The sequence below is a fragment of the Crotalus tigris genome, unplaced genomic scaffold (genome assembly GCF_016545835.1).
Source record: "Crotalus tigris isolate CLP2741 ecotype Arizona unplaced genomic scaffold, ASM1654583v1 scf7180000018826.840336, whole genome shotgun sequence".
Taxonomy (NCBI): Eukaryota; Metazoa; Chordata; class Lepidosauria; order Squamata; family Viperidae; genus Crotalus; species Crotalus tigris.
In genome coordinates this window covers 505,965-527,310 of record NW_024097216.1, presented here as the reverse complement: position 1 = coordinate 527,310, position 21,346 = coordinate 505,965, and the positions used below count along the sequence as shown (strand labels likewise).

The 21,346-nt window shown below is 36.6% G+C and overlaps 1 protein-coding gene across 1 annotated transcript in view; it reads right to left on the bottom strand.

Moving 5' to 3' along the window:
- The window catches only part of PIGK (phosphatidylinositol glycan anchor biosynthesis class K), a 105,618-nt gene extending 84,657 nt beyond the window's left edge, over positions 1-20,961 (bottom strand). The window contains exons 1-8 of the mRNA XM_039356644.1: positions 20,807-20,961; positions 14,622-14,675; positions 13,910-14,001; positions 11,010-11,145; positions 9,880-9,991; positions 5,291-5,387; positions 2,231-2,348; positions 1,451-1,561 (exon numbers count right to left, since the gene is read on the bottom strand). Of these exons, the coding sequence (XP_039212578.1) occupies positions 1,451-1,561; positions 2,231-2,348; positions 5,291-5,387; positions 9,880-9,991; positions 11,010-11,145; positions 13,910-14,001; positions 14,622-14,675; positions 20,807-20,905 (819 nt within the window). The 5' untranslated portion in view covers positions 20,906-20,961. The remainder of the gene's footprint in view (positions 1-1,450; positions 1,562-2,230; positions 2,349-5,290; positions 5,388-9,879; positions 9,992-11,009; positions 11,146-13,909; positions 14,002-14,621; positions 14,676-20,806) is intronic.
- Between the last annotated feature and the right edge of the window lie 385 nt (positions 20,962-21,346).

Here is a 21,346-nt window from a genome sequence, read left to right as displayed (position 1 = left end):
TATTCAAACCACACCACTCTCCTGCATAATTCCAGCTTCCAGAAGAGGTATGGTCCTAAACTGTAGGACCATGTTAACATTTCAAATAAATGAAAAAAGCATCCTAAACATGCCTAGCAGAGAAGGAATCCTTCTCAGTTCAAAGAGACTTATTTCTGAGGGAGGAGGGGAAACGTGCTTAGGATTGGATTCTGAATGTTGCTAGTTATTTACCATACACAATCAGGAGATTTGCTTCTACTGTAGGGATGAGAAATTAATTTTCCCAAGGGGCCCCATGAGATTGATTGATTGATTGTATAGCACATTTATTTATTTATTTATTTATTTATTTATTTATTTATGAGACTTATATACCGCTTTAAATGCAAGCACTCTCTAAGCGGTGTACACCAGTAAGCAATGTGTGTGTGTGTGTGTGTGTGTATATATATATACACACACACACACACATTGAGGGCAATGTAAATATACATATACATATACATATACATATACATATATATATATATATATATATATATATATATATATATATATATATTTACATTGCCCTCAACAATCTGGGTCCTCATTTTACCTACCTCGGAAGGATGGAAGGCTGAGTCAACCTTGAGCCGGTGAGATTTGAACCGCTAACCTGCTGAACACAGTCAGCTAAAGTGGCCTGCAGTACTGCACTCTAACTGCTGCGCCACCTCAGCTCTTTTCACATTCACATCATATTTCCTTAAAATGGAAATGAAATACTGGGATTGTTGTGCTGATGCCCCTTGTCACAGATGCCCCACCCTGCTCTCTGCTGTCGACACCCTGCTTATGCTCACACACCCAAGCCCCATCCCAAACCCCACACACACTGCTGCAAGCCAGACTGGAACTGCCCACAGGCCATGAAATGCCCAGATCCCTTCCTAGCAATTACAATCTTGATACTTTAATTAGAGATGGCAGTCGGATCATTTGCTCACTGAGATTTATGCTCTACCAATCGCTTATGCTTCTTTTTACACTCTGCGATTAAGTCTTACGTTTAGCTTCAGTTATAGCTAATACTTTTCAGCTTGAGTCAGGAACCAAGCAATGTTCTGAATCTTGCATAATATAACTTTTTAATATAATTGAGCTGAAAGACAGCATTGTATGCAACTAGAAACAATTCAAACATCAACGTAGAATGGTTATAATGAAAAACACAGCTTTGCTAATAAGATCCCAGGCTATAAGAGGATTCTTTTTAATAAGGTAAGGTAGATTTAAGCCCTACATTTAATTAAATCTCATTTTGGGTGTTTAAAACTAAACCAAAAAAAGGTTTCTTCCCAACCAGAGGTAATACAGTGACAATGGGAAAAACAGGAAAGGGTGTTAAAAGAGTTGTGTAAAATTATGCAAATCACACAGCTTTCCAGTAGTGGTTTCATGAATAGCAAGTTAAATAAGTATTTACCAAGTCATTCATATTGGTCTGGCTAGCTGGATTAATTTCTTCTAAAAATTCCAAGACGTAAAATGTGTATCTATCCATCAAATGGACACCGATGCCAAGATCTGGTTGATGCTTCAAAAAGAGAATATTGTTATAAATACTGAATTTATCATATATAAATGTTTAGCAATGAAACTTGAACAATGCAACCTTACACCTACATGTTCTATCAACAGCTGGTTAACCTCCCAAACTATGAATAACTACTATGTGGCAGAGATAGGAGCAAATAAATAAGGCCAAACAAAATACATGATGTGCTGGAAAGGAATTTGGTTCTGTAGCACGTGCTCTATATTTCAATCTGCCAAACCTATCCTGACCAAAGAAAACAGCAATTCTTTACCTGCCTCTCTTATCTTTCAAAATTCATCCTTCTTTGAGAGTGTCACAGTTCTGTAGAACTGTTTTTTGCCCTCCAAAATATGCAATAAAATATACCAAGGTTCTCAAAATAGTATTGTGAAGGTCATGACTTCCTGGAAGGTCATGAGCAACCAAATGTGGGGATCACAATTTCATTTTTATTTTTAAAAAACCTAGCTTTTCTTTATAGCACTATTATTAATTAGTATTGCTACTTATTTAAAACAAATTCTCATTCCATTATAAATGCAATACTTTCCAGCAGAAGCAATATTTCTATTAAATCTTATAGATAGATACCCACCAAACTAGGAGAGATTTTCATTTGGTAACTGTATCTATATATATAGTTAACATAAGAAATGATATACTTACAGAAAGTGAATCTTCTCCAACTTGGCTGCTAGCCAAAGCCATTATATTGGGAGAATAAAACCGTTCGTACATGGATGCCCCTTGGCATGTATCAATAATAAACAGCAATTCATTATACCTGGAAGGGGGAAAAAGCATCCTTTATGTCTGTTTATACCAGCTGGCCCTTAAGCCTTCTACAATAATCAAGCATAACAAAATGTCCAGATACAAAGTAAAGCCCTTTCTAGAACATAGGAGATAAGCCATATCTTCCTTTGTCCATCAGCTGGGGTGACTTCATCCAGCCCCATAAACAAAATGCTACTTTAAAATAAGTCTTCTGGGAGATTTTGCCTCCAGGGTTTTTAGCCATTAACAGACAATAACGTACCTTTATAAACTATCCAGTTTTATCACCATTGCATAAAAAAAAAGTATTGGTGATTAAATGCACAATTCAATGTGTGTTTATTCCAAAGTAAAATCCTGAAATCTTTCACTAAGGCAACTCCATGTCAATATAAACCTTCTGAAGTCTTGTGTAGTCTTCCTTTTGCAAAGGATCTGTCTGCTCATTCAGAACAAAGGTTTTTGATTCCTACTTCCTTTGATTAACTGTTACACAATATTACATATACTTTTTGATTTATATCTGTATACATATTTTGCTAGATCTTCAAATCCAGATCTATGTCAACAATTAGGGACTTCCGGATCCGGATCGCGGTGCTCACAGCTGTGCAAACAGACTGCTCTCTTCGCCAGCTGATTCTCCACTGCTGGTAGACCCCTGGAGGGGCGGCTACTACTGAGGAGGTCCTCGTCGGCCGTGGGAGAGTGGCAGCTTCTTCCACGGCCCGAGATTGCTCCTTTGGGCTGACAGTGGAAAGAACTGCCAGTAAAATGGCCGTTCACCTTGCCGCTGTAACCAGAAGTCAGAAGAACATCTAAGCACAGGAATCACCGTGGTTGAGCCGGGTGAGACTTTTTTCTTTTCCTCTCTTGGTTCTCCTTTTTTGTGTGTGTGTGCCTATAAAAAGCACTTTTGAAATCATTTCCCTGCTCTGAGAAGGCGGCGTTGGTAAGTGTGGGAAAAAGAAGCTTATGGATTGAATTAATTTAAAGTGACTATTTCTCTGTTTTTATTTTTTTTATTCACTTTGGGGTCTTGGAAACTTTTTTTAATATTGAATATTGAATCTACTATTGGATTTTATCTATATCTGAAGAATTCTCTTTTTTTTCTGTGTTTTCTGATCTTGTTAATGATATTGCTGGTGTCTGGGAGATTTTATATCTTACTGAGGACACCTTGTGGAAAAAGTTAAAATTGCATTGTTTCTTTTTCTGATGGTGAAACTGGCTTTGATCTTCAAACTACTATAAAAAGGAAAAGATAAAGAAATTCAACAGCTGGATTATATATTGGATTTAAAGGCTTACTAGATATGGATTGATTTATGGCTTAAGACAGTTAAATAAGATGTTTGAATAAAAATTAATTAAAGGTTTGAATTTAATAAGAAAACGTTTGTCTACATATTAACATGTTTGTTGTGGTTATAGTAATTTTGGGAGGAAGTTAAAGTAGTTTGACACAGATATTGATGGAGTGATAGGTTATAAAGTATAATAAAAATAGAAAGGGTTTTTTGTTTGTTTTGTCTTTGTTTTTTCTCTTTGTTTTTTTTCCTTTTCTCTCTTATCTTCTTATCTTCTTTGAATTAATATTTTTATTATTAGAAATGATAGCTATTTTGTAATGGAAGAAGAATAAGAAAAAAAGAAGAAATAATATTAATAAATGTTTATTGACTATGTTAAGGAAAAAGGGAATGGGGAGACACCCAAAGTGTTAATTATGTATTCAGATCAGCAACATGGAAGATAGTAACTGAAATAGTAAAGCTTAATACAGGATTTGGATTTATTTAGATGAAATGTTACTGATTAAGAAAAAAGAAGGAATGATATTAATAAATGAATATTGATTGAATTAATGGAAAAAAGAGGAATGGAGAGACATTTGAAGTGCTAATTATGTATTTATGTTAGCAATATGGAATATAGCAATTGTAATAGTAAAGCTTAATATAAGATTTGGATTTATTTAGATGAAATCTTATTGATGATTGTTTTGACTGACTTAGTTGTACTGAAATACATTAACTTGAATATAATATATTACTAGAGAGAATAGAGAGGGTTGCTTTTCTTTTAACTTTTTTTTGTATGATTTAATCTGATCTTTAGGAGTATGACTTTGTTTTTGGACAATTGATTGCCCTGCCACCACAGTGATTCTTAAGCACTGGTTTGTAAAATGAAAAAACTAATAAAACTTGTTTTTTGTTTTTTGTTTTTTAAAAAAAAACAGTTAGGACTGTCCACTTCCAGTCAACAGTGTTTCTTGATGGGGGAATCTGGGACAATTTGAAAAGAAAAATACTCTGTTTTTTATCTTGCTAGAGTTGGGCTCATGCAACCCCAATATGAACATATTCTTCCTCCGCTGGAAAGGTTTGTAAAAGTCTCACACACTTGTAAGTTGAGTTGCATAGAAAAGTACCTCTTTCAATATATTTGCATAACCTTAATGTCTATGAGCTAACCCTTATACCTTGGATGCCAGGTGGTATTTTAAAGATTGGTGATGCAAATGACCCAATAGATCAGCTTATATTTTCAAACCAGCCAATCAAAAGAAGCACCAGCTTTGACAGACATTTTTGGACAGAGGACATTGCAAAGGCCCAGTGGCTTCATGACTTCCTTTGTACAGAAGGCCTTAATACTTAGTTGTATTATCAGCTAGACTCTAGAGATACATAGTCCATAATATTATAAAAGGTAAAAACGTGAACAATGTTAGTGCAGATGTTGACAGTGCTGTTAATTGTAGGGGGGGGGAGGAATAACTGACCAGTTAAGGCTTGCTGAAACAGTACATGAAATTTTGCTAAAACCTATGATTGCAAATAAATGTACTAAATGAAATGAAAATTTTAAACACGCACTAAGTAAATCAGAAGACGCAGAAAAATGCAGGCAGACTAGAAAGGAGGGATTAGAAATTACCTCCTTTTCTGCCACATTTGTTCAAAGGCATCAGCGAGTTCCACATTTGTAATTTCTTCAGAATCTTGAAATTTCAAGAAACCATTCCCACCATGACCTGGGCAAGAAAAAAATATATTTTAAAAATGCGAAGTCAGGATCTTTTCAAAAATATTTTTCTGAACACCTTCAAACAAAACAGTTGGCATCAAACTATAACAATTTATAGATATGCTCTCGCACACCAAGGGAGTTTATATTAAAAGGCAGATAAAAGAAGCAAGGCAAGCAAAGGGTAAGCAATTGCTTTGTCTATTGGAACTCAGCCTTAGCAAGCTGAGCTGCCCAATCAATTCAGCTTTAACATTTAAGAAGTCTGTATTACCCACATCCTTCCAAACCTCCCCTGAGTCACTGCAACTACTAATATATATGCAGCCACACATCTTGGATTCTTTTAGATCTGGATTTCCAGAGTAGTAGTAGTAGTAGTAGTAGTAGTAGTAGTAGTAGTAGTAGTAGTAATAATAATAATAATAATAACAACAACAACAACAAGCACCTGCAACATAACACCCCAGACTTAACAATTGTCGATAAGAAAGACAAAAAAGTCTGGATAGTGGACGTGGCAGTGCCTGGAGATAGCAGAATAGAAGAGAAAGAACTGGAGAAGATAACAAAATACAAAGACCTACAAATAGAAATAGAAAGACTGTGGCAAAAGCAAGCAAGGGTAGTACCAATAGTCATAGGCTCCTTGGGTGCAATCCCAAAACAACTGGAGCACCACTTGAACACAATTGGCATTGACAAATTCGCTATTAGTCAATTGCAAAAGGCGGCCTTATTAGGAACTGCTTCCATCCTGCGACGATATTTGTAATACCATCAAACATCCACATCTGCCTATCCCAGGTCCTGGGTAAGGACTCGATAGGTAGACAAAATGCCAAATCCAGTCTGAACATCTGGCTGACTGTGCGAAAATAAAATAATAATAATAGTGCTGTCCCGGCTGTTTTTTTTTGATGTATTGGCCATGTGGTGCTTTGTCTTCCCATGCCTCTATTCTGTTCTTCATTTGGTCTTTCTTGTGGGCCGGTTTGGTCTCTCCAGTGGTCGGTGAGCCTTCCTGGTGTGCTGATTTCGGTGCATCTTCATCATTGTTCTTCAGGTGTTCTTCCGGAGCCATTTTTTCTTCTTCAGGAATGCTACAAGTACATCAGATGGTTGAAGAAGAGTGAATGGCTTTGGAGGAGTGTCTGGGGAGCGGTGATGAGGATGCACTGAAGTTGGTGTATCGGGGGGGCTTGCTGACTGCTGGGGGGGCCGGACTGGCCTGCAGGAGGGACCGGGTGAGGAGCGGAATGGAGACATGGGAGGACAGAGCACTGCATGGCCAATGCATTAAAAAAATAGCTGGGAAAGCAGATAATAACAAGACCTGGCAATGGCTAAGAGCAGGAAAATTGAAGAAAGAGACCGAGGGACTAATTCTAGCTGCACAAGACCAAGCTTTAAGGACAAATGCATATAAAATCAAAATTGAGAAGACAGCAACAGACAGTACGTGCCGCCTATGCAAAGAAGCTGAAGAAACAGTGGACTACCTGGTAAGCTGTTGCAAGAAGATTGCACAGACTGATTACAAGCAGCGGCATGACAAAGTAGCAACAATGGTGCATTGGAAGATCTGCAAAAAATATCATTTTCCTGTAAGCAAAAACTGGTGGGATCATAAAATAGAGAAAGTCATAGAAAATGATAAAATTAAACTGCTCTGGGACTTCAGAATTCAAACAGACAAGCACCTGCAACATAACACCCCAGACTTAACAATTGTCGATAAGAAAGACAAAAAAGTCTGGATAGTGGACGTGGCAGTGCCTGGAGACAGCAGAATAGACGAGAAAGAACTGGAGAAGATAACAAAATACAAAGACCTACAAATAGAAATAGAAAGACTGTGGCAAAAGCAAGCAAGGGTAGTACCAATAGTAATAGGCTCCTTGGGTGCAATCCCAAAACAACTGGAGCACCACTTGAACACCATTGGCATTGACAAATTCGCTATTAGTCAATTGCAAAAGGCGGCCTTACTAGGAACTGCTTCCATCCTGCGACGATATCTGTAATACCATCAAACATCCACATCTGCCTATCCCAGGTCCTGGGTAAGGACTCGATAGGTAGACAAAATGCCAAATCCAGTCTGAACATCTGGCTGACTGTGCGATGATCCATAATAATAATATATTTCCAAGCTAAGTTAGAACAATTCCTATAGCACTTGAATAGAGTGTTTAAACATGAACCATATTCATACATGTGCTGGGCTACATTTTTAAAAAATTATGATTTACTGAATAAACCACTGACTTGCAAAGTGTACAAAATCCAAGGATGTCAGTGTCTCTTTGGCCCATTTCGCAGTGCAGATCCCAGGACTGAATAGGAATAAGTTTTTAAACGAGGAAGGGGGTGGGGGGACTGATATGGAGATTTCAAGACAGCAACTATAGTGAATCAGCCTTATGTTGACTATTTTTTTGCTTGTGTAGCTATGTAATATGTCACTGAAGACCAATTCTTGCACGGACTGTATTTTAAAATCCTAGTTTTACCTATATACAGATAGATGACAAATTGCAATATAAGTATTTTAATGTAAGGACAAAGAATCATGGAAACAGTTATGAAGGCTATGCTCCTGATTATTCATTAATCTTTGCCTATAATGATTATTAATGTAAAGGACAGGGCATGTATTAGGCTTTTCTATAGAAGATAAGTGTGAGATAAACACAAATCTCTCTGAGATTTCTACAGTTCTCACCAGCCCCTATTTAAACAAAAAAAAAAAGGGGGGGGGGAAGCAGACTCAGAAAACTACAGATCAATCAACCTGACATCAATACCTGGGAAGATACTGGAAAAAATAATCAAAAAACAGATCTAGAAACAAATAAAGTTATAATTGGTAGCCAGCATAGGTTTGTTAAAAACAGATCATGTCAAACCAATCTTATTTAATTTTTTGACAAAGTGACCAAATTAGTAGACCAGAGAAATACTGTGGACATACTGTATTTAGACTTCAGCAAAGCATTCAACAAAGTTTATCACAATCTACTTCTTAGTAAGCTAGAAAAATGTGGGATAGACAGCATGACCACCAGATGGATTTGTAGCTGGCTGACAAACCATACCCAACAAGTCGTCCTTAATGGTACTACATCTACATGGAGGGAAGTAAGCAGTAGGGTGCCACAAGGTTCTGTCTTAGGCCCAGTACTCTTCAATATCTTCATAAATGACTTAGATGAGGGAATAGAAGGGAATCTCATCAAATGTGCAGATGACCCTAAATTGGCAGAAATAGCCAACACCCTAGAAGACAAGCTCAGAATCCAAAAAGATCTTGACAGACTTCAACAATAGGCCCTATCTAACAAAAAGATATTTAACATGGAGAAAAGCAAGGTTTTACACCTGGGCAGAAAAAAACAAAGGTAAAAATACAAATTAGGCGAAACCTGGCTCAAAAACAGTAACTGTAAGAGGGACCTTGGAGTCCTTGTGGACAATCAGTTAAGCATGAGCCAGCAGTGTGCAGCAGCAGCCCAAAAAACTAATACAATCCTTGGTTGTATATACAGAGGCACAGAATCAAAATTACGTGAAGTAATTAGTAAGGCCACACCTGGAATACTGCATCTAGTTTTGGTCACCACATTATAAAAAAGATGTTGAGACTTTGGGAAAAGTAAGAACTAAGAAGAACTAAGATGATTAAAGGTCTGGAGATTAAAACATATGAAGAACGGCTACAGGATTTGGAAATGGCCAGTCTAGAGAAAAGAAGGACTGGGTGGGGGGAGGGCATGATAGCAGCATTCCATTTGAGAGGCTGCCATAAGGAAGAGGGGATCAATTTATTTTCCAAAGCACCAGAAGGCAAGACAAGAAACAGATGGAAATAATCAAGGAGAGAAGCAACCTGGAATTAAGGAGAAACTTCCTAACAGTGAGGACAATTAACCAGTGGAACAGCTTGCCTTCAGCTTGCTTCATCACTCAAGGTTTTTTGGAAGAGACTGCACAGCTTGTCTGAAATACTTTTGCAGGGGGCTGGATTAGAAGACCTCCATGGTCCCTTCCAGCTCTATTCTGGTTGATTGAAAGCCATCAAAACCTGCCAATCTCCAGGCCTTGGGTCAGAGTGATGATGGATCCTTTGAGGGATATAGTTGTCTTTTGATACACTGTTGATTTTTTCCAGACTTTCTCCTTTTATAATTCTGTATTTCTGTTGGATCTTTATTGTAGTATTTTGTAAGCTGCTCAATTGGAGGAATCACATATCATAGTAACCATAAAACGATTAGTTATGCTTTTAACTAGTATGTGACAACCCTAAATCTAATATTGCTAAACTATGATCGGGAATTAGGACAGTGTGTGGACGTGGCCACTGGGTGATGCATTAATCAGCCAGGTAATTATATCAGCCTTTTCCAAACTGATGCAAATGGCTATTTCAGATGGTTATGAAGTGTTTGAGTGTTTATTATTATTATAGGAAATGCCAAAGAAAATACAATTACCTGTCATATATATGAGAATATTGCTTCTGTCATCAGAAAGCAAACGTTTGGAACGAGGCGCACTTGCTGGGATTCGGCCTGTTAACACTCTCAAAAAATTTTCCACGGTAACCTAAACAATGAAACAGCATCCGGTTTAGAGTTTGCATTTAATCTTACAGGCATTATTTTCAAATCAACTGTCCAATAAAATAATACACTACTGCATATTATACATCATTAATGTACTATTAGCTCAGGTTACGTTGTCATATTTCAGCCTTCATAACATACAGTATATATTCAGTGCTTTGAATACCTGTCAAATTTTATTATTTTATCTCTGGGAACCATTTCAACATTTTCTTACCATTAACACAACTGCATGTTGCCATGGAAAAATGGTTATAGACATATTTTAAAGCTTAAAATTCTGCATGGCTTATGGGAAACTACATTCCAGTGATTAAAAATCACTTGATTTTAAATCATCCACCTGCCCAGCAAAAAAAAGTTGTCCTATGAAATCTCAAACCTCACACCTACCAGCTCTGAAAATAATTTTCTAAGGTTCCAAAAATACTCAGAAAACGTTGCTAGTGACAATAACTAACAATCTCAACTCCTGTACAGGTACAGTAGTCCTCTTTTAGTAGGAATTGGGTCTGGCAGGTTTGTCTTTAAGCAAAATGGTTGCTAAGTGGGAGATCATGGGACCACAATTACACTTTCCAGCTCAAAGCTGACAAGAATAATTGGTTTCACACCTTTAGTCTTTTGTCACATTGCTAAAATCCTGAGTTTTGTGATTTGGATCCATGGGTCTTCCATACCTGCTTTAAAAGGTTCAGGTGGGAACATTACTGTGCCCAATTATTAACCGTGAGAAAAATATATCAATTTTCAGGTATTGATATATCCCACTGATTAAACAATGATTTGACTAGATTTGGTAGGCTAAAGACCTTGATATCAGAGCATGCAAAGTCCTAAAACTCATACATCATGTTGAATGTGTTCTGAGTTTTTAATTGTGCTGAAGAACATCTCTGAGGCCCAAGAAGTTGTAAGTTCTCATCAATTGACTTAAATGTTATCCCCTTCCACATCCCCTTTCTACATTTTAATACGGACTGTATTTAAGAATTAACCTCATAATTTCTGTAATCCACTTCCACATCATCTCCGTAGACATTCAGTTCCATGTTTTTGTGACTAAACACAGTAGCTGGAGCCGGATTTCTTGGATTGCAGGCCATATCATCTGCTAGCATTAAGACTATATGACTAATTGGAAAGAAAATAAATGAATTTGAATAAACAATTTGAGTTCAGTAGCAACACAAAGCCTCAAGAAACATACTTGGCCTGCTAACTTTGAAAGTCTGTTTAATAGCTTTAATCCTCTTTTCTATGCAAGGCATTCTGTGACTAAGCCAAAAATTCACACAGAATGAAGAAATAGCTTTTAAAAGTTAATAAGGCTAACTTTACTGTATTTGCACATGTATTCAATTCTATGCAATTTACGAAACTTAACAATCCTTCAAAACAAGAATAGGTGGTTGGCTCACCCTTGAAATTCATATGTTTTTTCTCTCTCTCTCATTGTACTCATCAGTTTTCTTCCTCATTGTTTTATCATTAGCATAGATGCTAATGTAGGGAGCAAACCACAGCCATTTGGCAGATGTAACTTATGCAGAAAGTACAGGGTTCTAATTAAGGAGCAATACTGAGTATTGTTACTTACAGTAAGTTTGGCAATTTAATTAAACTTGGGAATCTATCTCATATTTATGGCCCTGAAAAAAAAAATCTCCTAGACAAATTTTGAAGCATGCTATCAAATCTGGAAGATCTTTTTGGCTATACTGTCTTTATTATTTCTGAGCATTTCTTTATTTGAACAAAGTGCTTTTTCAAGAGGCAACTGGACTTTCTTTGTTTTTCCTTGAAGATGTTTCACTTCTCATCCAACAAGCTTCTTCAGTTCTGACTGAATGATGGGGAATGGAAGGATTATATTCCTTGCAGTCATCTGGTCATTAGCATTCTTTCTGAGAATCGTTGAGGGCACATGGAGGTTTGAGTAGTGCAAATGGGCATTGAGCCTTTTTAGACTGCTGAAAGGACTGTGTTGTAAACAGGAAATAGGTGGTGTCATATCCCTCCCCCTTTGTTGAGAGGGCTGTTCAGTTTTAATGTAGATGGTTTCTTTTACCCCTTTTTCAAACCAGCGGTCCTCTGTCTAGAATGTGGACTTTACTGTCTATAAAAGAATGATCTTTGTCTTTCATATGCAGATGGACTGAGAATCTCCATAGTCATTAATATCTAGAGTGAACATACATCCTTTATTATAATGAATAATCCTTTATTTCAGAAAGCTGTCCTTTAGAGTAAATTAATTAATTGCTTTCTTGGCTTTTGAATTTTCCTTTGTAAAGCAATAATGTTATATACTGTACAGCAAAATTATAAACAGGATTTTATCCTTTATGTACACTACTTAACATTGTAATGTACTATTTCAGTTTTGTTCCTTTTCCAGGTTTGTCCTTTATTTTTTTCCAAGAAACTATGGTCACTGTATTTACATCCCATCTTCTCAGTTTGCAAAAATGTCTATGCAACATGGTCACATTTACATTTTTGAGTGATTTGAATTCATAATTCTTCATCATAAACAAAGTCATCTATTTTCAAGCTATGAAAAGCGATGTGATGAATTTTCCAGTTTAGAGTATTAATCAGATAATAGGTCTTCTGCATATATTTGTGTTAGAAATTGTGTATTTCCATTTTAAAAAAATATGTAATCTCCCTCTTTCATTCAAATCCATAGTTAAATATATGCCTATATCTATGAACATATTTCTCTGCTAATACCTCCAATGTTTAGATTAGACTTGAACTAATCTTTTTACAATTAAGATTGTAAACAAATCAAAATCAAATTTTTGAAAAGGTATCTAAGTAACTTATCAAACAGTTTTTAAAATCAAATTAATGAACAGGCATATAATTAATTAACTTATCAAACAATTTATTTCAATATGCTAGTGCAGGAGAAATTTTAGATGATTAATTCAATAGTAATGTATTTGTTATTTAAAAATAATTGCCTAAGCATAAATACAAACATAATGTTGTTTAACTGCCTCGCAGATGAATTGATTCAGAATAAATACTTTCCAGCCAAATTCATTCATAAAGACTTGGAATATCAAAGATCAAGCCAAAATATTTTTTCATTGGCTATTAACAAAAAAAATATCTATATACCTTCGATAGAAAAGTCCTCAATGGAATAATAACTACTCAAGTTGTGGGAGCATGTTTTCATTTAAAATAACTTCATACTTTAAAAGCAAATATGCCAAAGAATTCAATTTAAACTGCGAACTATACCTAGGCTATGACTTAATACAAGTATCACATCCAAAATTTCAGTTTCTCTAGGCAGAATCTACATTTTAATTTCAGAGGATACTTAAATTACAATAGATTCATATTGCATCTACTTCAGGTCATAATAAAAATCTGGTTGACTATGCGATGAACCATAATCATAATTATCATATGTATATGCCACCTGACTCTCAATGAGTCAGGGCAGTTTACAAATTGTTTTAAAAAGGAACAATTACAAAAAAAAGCACAAAAAACCCAGAAATGGCAAAGATGTGACCTATATTGTATTAACTATGATTCTGAATACCCACTTTTAGCTCAAGGTTTATTAGTAATCATTAATATTTTAAAATGGTACAATATATAAACTTTGAAAAAGCTGATCAAAGACTGTAATAAAGATATTTTATTTGAATATTCTGAATTATTTACAACTAATTAATAGTACGTTAGAAAGCTATAACATCCAGGATTTTTCAACTTCATTCTTTTTTTTCATATTTCCTTTTAGAACCTGTCTAATGAAAATACATAGATATAAAAAAAATAATGGAAGATTAGACAAGTATAGGATCACATTAGCAGATTAATTACCCTATTTGTACTTGATACTATTTTAAAAGGCTCTTCTTACCTATCAGGAATTCCAAGTCTCTTGACACTTCTGTAAACTGAGAGAGTATTGGCCACATGCCGATAGTTAAACCAGAACCGAGATGTGCACACCTAAACAGATTAATAGAAAAATACATATGCAAACATGCATGATTAATATATACAGAGAGGGGGTGGTGGATAAGAATAAATTATGTGCCTATAATGTAACAACATAACTGTGCAGCAATAAATGGGCCATTGAGCTACAGCTTATTTGGAAATTTCACTAAAGACAAATTCGCCAATCAAACTGAAGAACTGTTCTCCCTCAAATGAAGACTAATGCCTGCAGTATAATCGTCAAAGACCTCCCTATTCTGTATTATTTCTTCTCCCACACATGCATATACTTCCTACAACATACAGACTTAGTAAATTAATAAATCAAGATCAAGGTGAGCATGAAGGCTAACTTTTTCTGAAAAACTTCTGAAAAGGTTTTTTTTTAAAAAAAAATCATTGGTGATGGCTAATCTCTACAGGTATTTAAATAGAATTATTTATCTTTTATTCTTTTTTTAATGGATATAGAATATAGGATAGAATCAGATCCAATCCACTATCTTTGCATGAAAAGCAATTTTATCACTGTGGAGGCAAGCCATTTTTTCTTTTCAATGGTACCATTTGATATATTTCAATAGATTTGTTTAGATTAGGTTAGGTTCAATCAGAATGGGTTATCTTACCAGAACTGCCCAGTTGTTTGTATGTCCACTTCTAAAAAACTGTTCTGCTTGATCCTGAAGACAAAATATAAAAACTATACAAATAAATAAAATAGGATCACACACACACAAATTCCACAAATATTTTAAATATAATGTTTTTATCCAATCAAAAGTTATTTTTTACTTTACTGGAAAAGTTAATTAGCATAACCATAACATCAGTTGACATATTTATGAAATTATACCGAGCAATCATATGCATCCTGTGCAGAGCAATCCTGTTTACTCTAAAATATGGTTCCATTTTTAGAAGAACTTTTTCTCCATGTAACAGAATAACAGAGTTGGAAGGGACCTTGGAGGTCTTCTAGTCCAACCCCCTGCTCAAGCAGGAGACTCTATACCATTTCTGACAGATGGCTGTCCAGTCTCAAGTGATCAAGCACCCATAATATCTGAAGGAAAATTGTTCCATTAGGTTGATTGTTCTCACTGTCAGATTTCTCCTTGTTTCTAGTTAAATCTCTCCTTAATCAGTTTCCATCCATTTTTCCTTGTCTGGCCTTCAAGTGCTTTAGATACAAAATAGATTGACCCCCTCCTCTTTGTGACAGCCCCTCAAACATTACTACCATGTCACCCCTGGTCCTTTTCTTCACTAGACTAGCCATGCTCAATTCCTGCAACCCTTCTTCATATGTTTTAGCCTCCAGTCCCCTAATTATCTTTGTTGCTCTTCTCTGCACTCTTTCTGGAGTCTCAGCATCTTTTTTATAGCAGGGTGATCAAAACTGAATACAGTATGCTAGGTCTGGTCTTGCTAAGGCTTTATAGAGTGTTATTAGTATCTCACATGATTTTTGTTGAATCCCTCTGTTAATGCAATTTAGGATTGCGTTGGCTTTTTGGGCTGCTGCTGCACACTGCTAAATCATATTTAATTGGTTATCTACTAAAACTTCAAGATCCCTCTCACAGTTACTGCTATTAAGCTAGGTTTCACCCAATCTATATGTGTACATTTGGTTTTTATTGCCTAAGTGTAAGACTTTATTTTTCTCTACATTGAATTTCATTTTGTTGGATAGCGCCCAGTGTTCAAGTCTATCAAGATCCATCTGCAGCTTAGTGTCATCTGCAAATTTGATGAGTTCCCTTTCTATTCCTTCATCTAAGTCATTTATAAGTTTACTTTGTTTTAAAGAAATCTTTAGTCTGTTAGTCTGCATGTATAAAAAGCCTTTCATGGATCATATCAAGGAACAACAAAGAATTCTCTCCATTGTCTAGAAACTTGTTTAAAGATGGCAGCCAAAGAGGAAAAAAAGAATAAAAGAATAAAACAAAAGCAGGTTCTACTTTTTTAACCTCTTTGTCAACAATACAACATTTTGTGAGATTGCTTTGAGCTCAATTATATTTCCCTTTATGCTGATAACTTGATCCTTATTTCTTTATCTGATTAGCCTTCAATTATGAGTTAGTCTTAGCCAAGTATTTTTTAAAAAAAAAATTATTAGCTAAATATGAAATATTTACTTAGACTAGCCATTATCAATCACTGAAAATGAAAGCTGGCCAATGGTTAAATGGAACACTTAATTCATATTTTCCCCATGGTGCCAGAATCTGGATAGTAAAAAAATACTTACACTTAAGATACCAAAATCCAGAGTAACAATTTTATGGCCTGGAACTCATAGTATCTCAAATAGATTTACTATCACAATTAGTTTATTGAATTATTAGTTCAATTTTCTATCCCTGTTTGATTCAAGATTAGTCAATCTTTTCCCTTTAGAACAAATAAGAACTAAATCAACAATAAATCCGTTCTGTTTTCAAATTTTATACTGTTTATCATAGTATTATGGGCTTTTTGTTTGAATTTTCATTCTTGAGGTTTTTTTCAGTCACATAAATGTTTAAAGATTGGGTTGATAATATCTTTGTTCAATCTGATTGAGCACCACTAAAAATAAAAAGACTGTTCCCTGCTATGTAGTGGAAAAAAACCTAGTTTGGATTATTTAAAGCTTGTATTTAATCGCAGCCTTAAAATTTCTCTAATGTTCAACAGATGTTCAATGTCAATTCTAGGTCATTTGGGGAAAATACCACATAACTCCTAACTCTGGCCGTGTAGTCATAATTTGCTTTATGGTCTATTTTTTTGTGACATCCAATTTAAATGTCTAAATACAACTCTTGGGGGAAACATTAATTTAGTTGACCTGAAAAAATGCCAGGTTTTGTTTTGTCAATTTCCAGAGCTTGGGCAATGGATTATCATCACAGCAGTGTGACAAATAAATTGGAACTACCGTTCTAATGAATACTATTTTATGTAATTGTGTGGTTTGTTCTGTAATCTATGTATTTAATCCCTTCCCACCCTTGTTAATGGAATTGTTGAAACAAACTGATTGATGTGACATAAAACAAATCAAGTGCATGTTTATTCTTTTTAAAATCATTATTTCAAGAAAACATAAATCAATTAAACAGCCTTAACAAATATAAATAAATAAATCTGCTAAAGGTTACAACCATGAAAGCCAACCAAACCCTCCCTCTTCCAACTGAAAAGATCAACAAATACTATTATCCCAAGACCCCGTTGGCTTTCTAGAGAGATACAGCCAGCTACTATTGGAAACAAAATGCATGAATGCATGACTTTTGAATTAGATCCAGAACAAGTTGGTTACATTTAAAAATCCAGAATCAACATTCTTCTTACATTGTCACATACACACAGAAAATGGGAAACAAAAGTTTTGAGATTTGGCACAACTCTCCAGGAGCAAAATGACATTGGGGAGCAGGGGGTTGGGGGGGGGGGGAAATCTACAAAAAAAAATGGAAACCATGCACAAGAGATATACAAAACTGAAACTGGCACTGCATTCCCCTAACCTCAGGGTTTTGCTTCAGATAGTCGCCTAATTAATTTCTACTTCAAAGGGTTTGTTTTATTTATTTATAAAATGTATAGGCTGCCCATCTTACCTCATAAAAATCATTAAAACTATATAAACTAAGAGCATAAGTTAGTATAAAATCCAGAACTTCATGGCCCAATAAAAGGGAACAGGATGGGGGGAAGGTGGGATCTGTTGTTAATTGATCAACCATCTCCACTGTGATACTCCCACGTTGAAGCTCCAAGCTAACTGGCAGAGCCAGGTCTTTAGGCTCTTCCAGAAGGTCAGGAGAGTTGGAGCGAACCTCACACCAGAGGCGGGGCAAGATGTTCCACAGGGCAGAGGAATGGCAGAGAAGGCCATCCTCCTGGATCCTGCCAGCTGGAATAATTGGGCTGATGGGACTGCAGCATGCCTTCTTTGTCAACGTGGGTGGAGGAGGCCAATCCCAGTGGGATGAGACAGTCATGCAAGAGGCTTGGACACATACCATGAAGGAATTTAAAGGTAATTACCAACACCATGAACTGCACCCAGAAGCAAACCAGCAGCCAATCCAGCTCATGGAATAGTGGTGTTACATGGGCCATTTTGGGGGCCCCAAGAACTGCCGCCGCCACCACCAAATCTCCTACTGGTTAGAGCTTTACAGCACTAAAGGCAAAGTAGTGATTTGGAATTTAAAAACAATTCTTGTTTACACCTTCTTAAAGCAGCTTAAGCTTTCCTCAGGATTGCATGGGTACCCCTATGATCCCAGAAAAAACACATTTGGTTCATTGTATACATTTATACCTCCGCTCATTCCAAAGTATCTTTCTACATTAGAATACAAAGTGCTGCATAATCTGATTCCTATTCCGCTACTCCCACAGAGAAAACACTGCAAAGAGAGTTTTGTAGCATTACCTCTGGGGTTGTAGACAGATTCCCACAGTGAGAATGCTCAAAGAGTCAGTGAGGAATAGTGATTAAAAGATGTTGGATGAGGAATGTGAGACGGAGCTTCTACTATATAGTACTTTCAGCTTTGGAAGCTCACTGGAGACAGTCAGGTCTCTCTCAATGCAACCCACCTCAAGGTTTCTTGTTATTAAAAAAACAAAGCCAAATAGGAGGATAGCACTGTGTATGCCACCTTGAGCATTTGAATGAAAAATTGAATATAAATGCTGATGCTGATGAAGGAGCTCCTGACTCCTAGGATATCCTTGAGAAGACATGTGGGGAGGAGGTATATTTCTTTTTCTCCATTCACACTGAGGCCTTTTTTCCTGTATTATTGCCAATAATGTATATGAGTGAAAACTGATTATAACTGATATATACTTCTACAAAGTAGAAAAGCCCTAGATAATTCAATTCCATGGAATGCAAAAACCAGTATACTGATAGTCTTCGACTTATGACCACAATTGAGCCCAAAGTTTCTGTTGTTAAGCAAGACAGTTACTGAGTATTGCCCCATTTTACGATTTTTCTTGCCACAGTTGCTAAGTGAATCACTGCAGTTATTAAGTTAGAAACATGACTGTTAAGTGAATCTGTCTTCCCCATTGATTTTAGTGGTCAGAAGGTGGCAAAAGGTGATCACATGATGCCAGGACACTAACAATCATCATAAATCAGTCAGTTGTCAAGCATTTGAGCACATGACCAGGGGGATGCTGCAACAGTCATAAGTGTGAAGAACGATCATGAGTCACTGTTGTAATTTTGAATGGCTCCTAAATGAATTATTGTAAGTCGAGGACTATCTGAAATAGTGATGTGCTGATGAACATGAAAGTATATAATACACTTTAGTTTTATAATTAAAAAAGCCAGCTGAATGACTTTGGGCCGGTCACTCTCTTTCTCAGGCTGGATGCAAATAAATGAATAAATAAGTACGTGGTTCCTTTACAAAGTCCAATTACTGTTTTTTAAACTTTTTCTCTCCGAACTTTTCATTCTCTTTCCTCATGAAAAGAACACAGGGTTATGCTCCAGCAAGCTGCCATTTTTCATGAACTTCCCTCAGCCCACTAGATGGACTGCTGGCTAAGCTCCACAAAAGGCAGCAACTGGGTAAATTTATTTTATTTAACGAATAGTATCTACAGAGATCATGCAATCAATCACTGATATACAAATTTAGTTTAAATAAAGCATCATAAAATAGGTATATACAGGTAGTTCTTGACTCACAACAGTTTATTTAATGAACGTTCAAAGTTACAACAGCACTGAAAAAAGTAACTTATGACCATCTTTCACACTTACGACCACTGCAGCGTTCCCCATAATCACGTGATCAAATATTGGATGCTTGGCAATTCACTCATATTTATGAGAGTTGCAGTGTCCCAGGGTTATGTGATCACCTTTTGCGACCTTCTGACAAACAAAGTCAATGGGGAAATTAAATTCACTTAACAACTGTGTTGCCAACAGCTGCAGTGATTCACTTAACATTTGTGGCAAGAAAGGATATAAATTGGGGCAAAATTCACTTAAATGTTTCACTTAGCAAGAGAAATGTTGGGCTCAATTGTGGTCATAAATTGAGGACTATATGCATATATATGTATGTATGCATGTATGTATGTATGTGTATGTTTATACGCATACATGTACTTTTGTACATAAGATATGTTGGTGATACAATATAGGGAGATGATGTATAATTAAGATAAAACCAAAATAAAATGACCATAATATGGAGCTATAGAATTGCAATGGGATACATATTATAATTCGATATCCAAGGAAGCTAACCATCTAACTGCTTCTGGTGTGGCTGAGATCATCCCAGGTGCCTTGAAATTTCCTGGGTGAAGAGGAGCAAGGACGGTCCGCGCCAAAGGCCATCAGGGGACAATGGAGCATCCGACCTGAGCGACCCCATGAGAAGCCACACCTGCCCACTCCTCTTCTCTCGCCCTCCAGGATTGCAATGACTGCTGGAGATGGGGGGGGGGGAGAGGAGAGGAGGCAGAGTCCAGCGCCGGAGCCGAGCACTCCGGACAGATTTTTTTTCCAACACCACATTAAATTGCAAAGCAATAGATAACTAGATTTTAAAAGTCTCCTGTCCGTTTTATTTTTAGGCGGTGGTCCTTGAGCCCCCGACACGTATTTGCAAAATGCAACCAAGACCGGCTCACGAAAACGGAAATTCAAGTCCTGGATTTCAAAATCCACTCACGGTAGGGGAAAAAAAAAAAAAGCAAGGGACACGCGGGAGAAATAAAGGCGGGCAGCCAGCCGTCCCCCCTGCCTTTTGCGGCGTACCTGCACTCCGCGACCCATCGCCAAACTGCAGCGGCTGAAGAAAATAAGCAGCGCTGCTGCTGCAAGAAAAAGACACCGGCTTGGTCTGGAGGCAGCCATCTTGCCTCTCCGCAGGACCCAGGAAGGAGGAAGAGCGGTCGACCATTGGCTACCGACGCTTTGTAACTCCGCCTCTTTTTCCTTTTTTTCCTAAAGTTTGCGACTCTGCTCTCGGCGTTGAGGTGCCCGGTATGTAGGTCATCGGCGCCGATCTTCTGGTTCCGAAGGTAAATCTTAACTGGGAAAAAAGATCCCAAGCTTCGTGACGATGCTGAGCAAAAATGATAAAGGCCATTGATTGAAGTGGAAAGCAAGCAATCAGTTAAAAGATCTTTGTAGGGAGATTTATCGCAGTTTTACTGCCAGGATGGAGTAGAATAACAGTTAGAAGGGACTACTTACTCAGCAGTTGAATCCTAATGTTGCTATACTTGCAACTTATGAAATGCGTTGCTTCCCCTCAATGTAGATGGACAATCATGATGTAATCATAGTTGTCGT